General features: G+C 44.0%; 1 protein-coding gene and 1 long non-coding RNA gene across 7 annotated transcripts; one reads left to right on the forward strand and one right to left on the reverse strand.

Annotated features, from left to right (window-relative positions):
• Positions 1 to 2,097: 2,097 nt before the first annotated feature.
• LOC123043790 (zinc finger CCCH domain-containing protein 10-like) lies at positions 2,098 to 3,709 on the forward strand. The gene is made up of 2 exons (XM_044466367.1): positions 2,098 to 3,338; positions 3,498 to 3,709. The coding sequence occupies exon 1, from the start codon at positions 2,430 to 2,432 to the stop codon at positions 3,327 to 3,329; it is 900 nt and encodes a 299-aa protein (XP_044322302.1). The 5' UTR covers positions 2,098 to 2,429; the 3' UTR covers positions 3,330 to 3,338; positions 3,498 to 3,709.
• A 614-nt stretch (positions 3,710 to 4,323) lies between these two features.
• LOC123043791 (uncharacterized) lies at positions 4,324 to 7,772 on the reverse strand. Of its 6 annotated transcripts, none has more exons than XR_006419580.1 (4): positions 7,391 to 7,772; positions 6,181 to 6,264; positions 4,842 to 5,117; positions 4,324 to 4,751 (listed from the first exon to the last, which is right to left on the reverse strand). It is a non-coding gene; the product is annotated as an uncharacterized lncRNA (long non-coding RNA). The 6 variants fall into 6 exon arrangements; XR_006419576.1 differs by having other exon boundaries at positions 4,842 to 5,437; XR_006419578.1 differs by having other exon boundaries at positions 4,842 to 5,437; positions 7,372 to 7,772.
• Between the last annotated feature and the right edge of the window lie 497 nt (positions 7,773 to 8,269).

The raw sequence follows: 8,269 nt of genomic DNA on the forward strand, positions 1-8,269 counted from the left end.
AGAGACAGTTTAGAGCATTCAATGTACATTTTAGATAAATTCAATTATGATTTAATTCATTTCCACTGCATTTCCATAATATGTTTGATAGAATTCAAGAATAACATATTTCATTCACATTTCATAATATTAGATACATTCAGCATAAAGTTCAATGCCATTTAATGCATGTACTAAACAGGATCCACATACATGCATCTCCACATACAACCCTCCTCACTATTGAAAACCCAACAAAGTTTATTTGTTTTTCATTCCTCATTTTTTCTTTAATCTTTCAAAGATACTACACGCTGTATTTCACATACAAAACAACATTACATTTGATTAATTATTGGTATATATTTTTCACAAAAATTCATTGGACTAATACAAATCTCAAGATACGTCTCACCAAAGGTTGAAGCAAGAATGACACACTCTGAAATTATCAATAAAATCAACAAATTTCGGTGATTTACAAATTTGGGTGATTTCAAATTTGTCTGCTAGAAAATATAGATCAACTTGCTTAACTTTTGTCCACGTGAAGAAACAAAGACGATACAAAACACAATGCCACACACTAGTTCATGCTATAAAGTGCGGGAGAAATTGAATCCAAAGGGGAAACCCATTCTTCTTAGAGAACCACAAATCTATCTCCAACACCATCCTAACCAGAATATGTTGCTGCCATCGTCCGAAGGCTTTGAGACGCCTAATCTGAATGTTCTGACTGGGCCATCAAGGAGTGTCGCATCCTCCTAGGCCTAGCCAGCCCCGCCTCTTTGCGCTGCCATGGGGGATCACCACATCATCCTAGGCCCAACCCCTCCCACCTCCTCATGTTATCGTCGAGGAGTGTTGCATCATCTTATGCCCAACCCCTCCCGCTTCCTCACTCCGCCTCCTCACCTTACTGCATGCTACCGCGCCCCAAATCGTGGAAAGCATCACAATGGGGAGTCGTAGAGGAGCGAACCATCGCTTTCATTGTGTCTTCCGGCGCCACTACCAAACATCAAGTTTAGTTTGTCATATCATTACACGTCAATCTCACACATGAATTTCCACGAAGCAACCTAGGGTGTATTTGTGTTGCATGCACATTATATTTTTTTCTCAAAATAGCTAGTACTTATATCCAACCTTCCATTTGAGACAGTATAGGGCCCCCTCCGCCCAAATAGGTCAAAGCCAACATTGCATTAACCAATTTAGCACAACACACTTCCTTCAAATTTCACCTATGAGTCAATAGGTCAACATTACACAATGTCTTCTTCACGTGATGGTGTCAATGTCCAAGGAGGCTTCTGAGTGTGACCAAGGGATAAAGTATAAGGGGTAGTGCCCGTGGCTATCGGATGTCTCTCTGCATCACTTGGTATCAATCTCAGGATTCCACCCAATGTCATGGGTATGAAAAATCCTAAATGAGGAAGGGGAAGGGGCGGTATTTTAGGCGTGGAGTTATGAGTAGCGCAAAATGACAACTATATTTGTTATTTACGAATTGATATAGTCGTTGCTGCCAAAATCCCCAACAATATGAACAAATAGCGAGCACAGGGGGACGACAAATAAATTTCAGTTGACCAAGAGGAGAGGAGAGAGTGGTGGATTTTTGCACCCGGACTACCAAGTTTACACAATATGCCTCTGTGCATTTTGCAACACTTGAGCTCATCTCTGGAGACGTTGAGGGAGTTACTATTGAACCTAGCCCACAGGTGTTATTTATGGTCTTAGACCAAATGACTCGTGTAGGCACACAAACATGCCCTCGCTCGAGATGGCCCACCACACCAAGGGATACATGAACACCCACCGTCTGCACAACTCATCTTATCACATTAGCATCGGACAAATAGCTCCTCCCTGGCACCACGAAACAAGATAGATATCCTAGACCCTCACACAAAGTCTCCTTTCCAAGGGGGGAAGGGTCCAAAATCTAGTTGTTAGTTAGGGAGCCTTGCTAGAGACTCAATGTCCAAACACCCACACGGCTTATTACCTTTACAGCGAAAATAAATATCTACAAGACAAAACAGCCGACTCACCTAATGCCTAGCACTGCACCCCCTAGAGCTATATATACCCACAGTCGGGTACACGCAGATCACATCTCTACATACATCGCAACAATGCATGATTTGTAGAACATATCATCCCCATCCTCAGCATTCATTCATAGCCTCGGCCTAGCTATCTTAGAGATCTTAGTCTAAACCATCCCATCCTCAACATTATTTCACAACCATGGCCTAGCTACATATAATCTCGAGAGTTTTTAGTCCAAATCATCCCCCATATCCTGAAAAAGAATTCACAACCATGGCCTAGCTACTATAATGTCCATGAGTTTCTAGTTTTTAGTTAGTATATTGTTAATTTTTTGGAGAGTTTGCTGTGTTTGATCAAGGAGATCAAGGAGGACGGCCATGGAACTGGACATGTATAACATGGTGGTGCAGGCGGACGGCAGCGTCACATACCAGCTGACCGACCCAACAACGTGGGGCGCGTGGGCACACGATGGGCATCGGCTGTGGGCGTCCATGTCGGAGGATTTCTGGCTGTACGAGTACAAGGTGCGACGGTGCCCGCAGCCGTACAGTCATGACTGGACGGCGTGCCCCTATGCGCACAAGGGCGAGCGTGCTCGCCGCCGTGACCCGCGCCGCTTCAACTACGTCGCCGTCTCCTGCCCGGAGTATCGCGCCAATGCGCACGCGCACGCGCAGCTCGGGCTCGCCGCCGCCGGTCACCCGCCGCCGACCTGCGCGCGCGGGCTCAGGTGCCGCTACGCGCACGGCGTCTTCGAGTTGTGGCTGCACCCGTCCCGGTTCCGCACGCGCAAGTGCGAGGCAGGCACGCGCTGCCAACGTCGGATCTGCTTCTTCGCGCACTTCACCCACGAGCTCAGGGGCGAGGACCCGGTCGCCGCCTTCCCTGCCACCGCAGTGCCGCCTTCGACCTTCGCCATGCTGCGGACGCCGCCCCGCATCTTCCAACGCACTCCATCCACTCCTGTGACGCGTCCGCAGGTTGTTTCAACTCCACAGCTGTTCGATGACCTCACCCTACAGGCCACTCCAAACAGGCTTCGCATGCTGAGCCTATACTCTGCCATCACCGGGGACGATGTTTTCTCCTCCCCCGTCGCCACCGCCTCCGCCGTCGCCACTGCTGCCACCACCATGCCGACCCTCAGGGCGCCCTTACCGGCAAACGAGGACGGGCATGAGGAGGACACTAAATCCGTGCACTACGCGGATGACGAAGACTCCCTGCTGAACGACTACCCGCACCGAGATCTCATCATGGACTTTATGCGCTAGGTATCCGAGGTATGACAATGAATTGATCTCTAGCCGGCCGGCCAGGTCGATCCTGGAGCGTGTCACTGCACGTGTGACGACTGCGGCAGTGCATGCATGCGTGCCTGCTGTGTTTGCCTGTGCATGGTTCTTATTACATACTGTATTTATAGGTTGCATGTCGTGCAGGGCGCCAAGTGCGGTGGTCGGTCCTCAAGAACATGCCTATGTGTGTATAGCATTCCTGGTCATAAATAAGTGTCGTCTCTATGGGAGATATATAGTATCTAATGGAGATGTACAATGTCATTGCCAATTATTGTATTGTTATGTTGTTGTTTTATCTGTCGGGCAAATGTGTAATGTTTCCTTAAGCACCTATACATAAATGGTTTGTCGAACTCAATGCCTCTTTTGGTTCTTTTTATTTTGTTTGATAAGCGAGGTGTATTTTTATCTGCAGCAAGAATAGTACGATGTTCAAAACGTGATTCATACAGTCTGCTTTGTTTGGTAGTGCTATGAGATAAGGAGCTTGTATATGTTTATATATTTCTACTAGTGGCTGGGCACGCCCAGGGCGCGCCTCCTATGCGTTCCTGTGCGTATCAGTCTAGCTGATGTAGCTGTGAATGTGCATATGCGGTCCAGAGGAGCACAATTATTAAACTACGAACACAGTTAGGACGACGATGCTAATGGACATACCATCCATCACCAGCCATGTTACAGTACATTATGAGTTTCGATTGTATGTACGGCCACATAGCTTACAACAAAACTTGAAATACAAGATAGAACATAAGAACACCAAAATAACTCGGTAGAAAAATATGCCTGGAGCAAAAACAACATAAATACTCTACAGATTTCAAAGAATGATTTGGTGAAGTTCCTATATTTCAAACGGGGTCTAGTCTAAAAAGTAAAATTAGGACTATCACATAGGATGGCCACTCATACGAAGAACCAAGAAAATACTGACTTTTAATATAAATGAATTGTGGCCCTGATATGATTGCCCAGAATGCTCTTATCAATGATGAGGTTCTTTCGGCACACAAGATTCTACACAAGTCCATTAAATGGTAAGTACTTTATACAAGAATGTAGTTTCAAATGGTACATGACAAGAAGATGAAAAAAATTAAGACGCTCAAATATCAAAGATCGTATCTCCCCAAGTTCCATGAACGAATAAGCCCCTTTTCTATATGCAATTGCCACATGCCATATCATTAAATAAAATGGTTACGAAGATTAGCTGAGCAAAGTTTTGTCCACAAGGAAAGTACCATGACTGGAGCTGTGGTCATGACGTCAACGTGATAAATCATGGAAAGGCATCCCTCTAAAAAAAGTCCAACTTTGCTCAAAATAGGTGGTCCATCAATCTTACAGTGCAAATCATGTCATGGTAGTCTTGCAATTGTCCTTTGACACCTGCTTGCACCAAGAGAATACATATAATGACATAAAGATTAAAACTCAATGAGCTGAATTAATGTGGTGCAAGATAAGTACTGGCAGTACCGAGTATAGCATACAACAAAGAACATCACAATCGATTGCTTCTTCAACGCCATCTTGGAATTGTCAGAGAGATCTCCTTGCCAGATCATCACAAGTCAGCTATGAGTCAGTGGTCAAGAATGTTTCTACCCAAACAAACCAAACGCAGTAGCCTACCAAGTTCATCTCACCTTACCTCCCTCCCTCCCTCCATCCATCCATCCACCACAAAGGAACTGAGATACTGCCTACTGGATGCTGCTGCTGCTGCTTCATAGTATTTCTGATGTGTGGCTTCTTTGATAATGATCCAAAAATGGAAGATGCATTTATTTTCAAAGAAAGACTAGCATTCGAGTTTCATAGGAAAAGAGAACAGCTTCCATGCAAGAAAATTAGCATATGGTTGCTATGGATGCAGGCATTAAAAAGGCATAAATCTATACAGAATCGCAGAAGTATAAAACTCGCAGAGACTGAACTAAGAAAACAGCTTTGCTGAAAGAACATGAATACGTCATGAAATAAAGGTCAGATCTGACATATCTCAGTTTAAACTGACGGTCGTCCGCGTCGTTGTGGCGCCTTTTAAGGCGGGATTGTGCGTAGTAATCAAGCTGACGTATTTGTTAACATGTTAGGCTTAGTTTAGCAAGAAGACAAACGCATATGCATGACAGTTGCATGTTGGTGGTCAAAAATATAAGGCACGACATAACTGCATTAGGAAGAGTGTCCGTTCATAAAAGCAGAGCCAGCCTAGTAGTTCTATTGATACTAATAGGTTTGCATTAACATAGAAGGGCCAGTCTTACAAGGTGGATCAATAGAATTCTGATAAAGGCAATCTTACAAGGTGGGTCTTTTTTTATCAGATCAACTGAGAAGAAAGAATATTAATCTATCAGGCATGAACAAATTTTCATAAAGGCAGTCAATTTGAAGCAAGATAGGTGTAGATTCTGATAAAAATGGTAATTTCAGGGTGGATTAATAGGATTTGAAGCAAACCGGCGAAATATTTCGACAATCTATCAGAAGGATAGAAGTTGTGGTGTAGGAAAGGCAGTTATCTAGCATGATCAATTTCAGCTGGCAGAACAGATATATGAAACAAGTATTCTAGATGATAACTAACAAAGAATAAAAGGGTTAATTTCATGGGAACATAATAATTGCTGTCACAAGTATTATCCGCCACATTTTATCCATCAGGCTAACCAAAAGAGTAGTTTGACATGGGCAAAATAATGGAAGTATGTGACTTTAGGAACTTAGAGAGTGATCCTAAAGTGAAGACATTGTAGCATGTACTCCATCCAAACATCAAGTGACATGTATCTTCAGATAAAATGGCTACCTCATGGGCCACCAATATAATCCATGAAGTGGCTCAATTCAGCTGATACATCTGATGGAATTAGACATGAGGCTGACCAAGTATCTGAAAAACATGAACAAAAGCCAAATGAGTTCATAATGCTTGATAGATCACGATAAAGCTTGTTCCAGCATGCATTGAATAATCATCTTGGAGGCAACTTTAAGATAATTAAACAACTTTTCTTGCCAAGTTTAAATAAAATGAAGGGTTCTACTAAACTTCTAGTAGCAAATATCACATGATCACAGAGGGGCATAATTTGAGTCAACGGAAAAAATAAGTATTTGTTGCAAACACAAACAATTCCAGGTTCACTTGTTGGAATTATACCTAAACAAAATCCAATAATCATCACTAAAAATAAAGTAGCACAAAAGCTCACTGCAGATGTGCAGCAAGGCAGCACTCTTGACCCAATCATTGCCAGTGTAGCATGTTGCTCTATGCCTTTCCCTTTTTGATCTCCTTTGCACTTGTTCTGAAACTTGTTCAGTTAACTCTTTCTTCAGTCAGGTTCTCTTCGTCCTCATTATTCGTGGCAGCACCAAGTACAGCCGGTTCCATAATGGAAAATAGAGCTAAAGGCATTTTATTAATGGAACATCATTTAGAGTGCCCATAAACTCTACCGATGCTTTAGTGGTCCTACTATATGTTAGTCTTCAATCTGGCATCTCTTCAAATAAATCAAGCCTTGATCCCATTAAAACTCAAGATTCAAGAGTGACACTTCCAAGTAAAGTAGTGACAGTAGTAAATATTAAGTCCTGCATTCTCAGGCAACTTTACCAATAAGTTGAGCCAGCTTCAGAAGCGAAAATCACAATATCATCCCGGTGTCTACTACATGTCTATCTTTTGGACAGCATCAACCTGAACATCCTCTAGTATATCAAACCTTGTTCCCAACCAAATCCGATAATGAGTGACACTTTCATGCAAATTCTACGGGGAGTATTTTCATGTATTTCTACTAGCGTCAGTAAAGTATTGACAGTCAGTTGGTACTAAGTGGACTATTTTTAGGCATTCCTATCAGTAAATACAGCAAGCAGCAAAAATGAAAAACAAAATGTATAGCACCAATTAAATCCACATATCTCCAATAGAATCGTCAAATCAAACCATACATAGTTCGTGCCCCTAATTCCACAGGTATTTGGGTACCTTGCATTGAAGCACTCACCCAGCACACACTTTCGCTCCGCCTCCTCGCGCATGACCTCCGCGATGAGGGCACGCAGCTCCTTGCGCTTCCTCCGCCTGAACCCGCGCAGCCGCTCTGCCTCCTCGGTGGCGAGGTCGCGCTCCCTGGCCCTTCCTCCCCCTCCTCTGCCACCACCATCGCAGCCGGGTGGAGGGCACGCCTTGCCGCGAAGAGGAGACCTTGCCTTCTTCAATGGCCAGTGTTGGAAGAGCCGGGATGAGGCGGCGGCGGCGGCGGCGATAACGGCGAAAACCCTAGCCGCCAGTTTAGGGGGAAAGAAAGCGAGACAGGAGGAGCGGCGATTTTGTCGGCGGCGGCGACAGGAACCCTAACTGGGAGGAGAGAAAGAAAGAGGGACGCTGGGTGCGAGGGAGGGAGCATTACAACACGACACCAGTGCGGATGCCCCTGCGTGTCCCTTTTCTCCACCAAGCACTGCTTGCCACGTGGCTATCGCGAGGGCTCGCCGCTTGCGCCATCGTTAATGGGTTGTATATGCAAAAGGCCGACATGGCATAGTAACCACAATAAATAAAGACGAAAAAGGTTAGATTTGTCTGTTTGTAGAAATACAGCTCAGAGCTTATTTTCTATGCAATGAAATAAATTATCCGATCCGGTCTGATTAATCATCGAAAATAAATAAGAAACCTTGGTTTCATGTTACTGCAAGCCAAAACCATTAAATATTATTTCAAACGCGGAAACGCCTAGGACTAGATTTCCATATGAATAATCGAGGCCAAACAAAATCTCTTTCATGCCATACCCAGGGCGTTAGATGAAAATTCGTAATATTAGTTAACTATAGAAACCATGTCTCTCTAGTTGCTAAATCTAGCATGACTGAATTTCTTT

This window comes from Triticum aestivum, chromosome 2B, assembly GCF_018294505.1.
Source record: "Triticum aestivum cultivar Chinese Spring chromosome 2B, IWGSC CS RefSeq v2.1, whole genome shotgun sequence".
NCBI classification, from domain to species: Eukaryota; Viridiplantae; Streptophyta; class Magnoliopsida; order Poales; family Poaceae; genus Triticum; species Triticum aestivum.

Excerpts from the sequence above, each read along its gene's own strand:
- LOC123043790 (XM_044466367.1), top strand. The coding sequence starts at position 2,430 with ATGGAACTGGACATGTATAACATGGTGGTGCAGGCGGACGGCAGCGTC.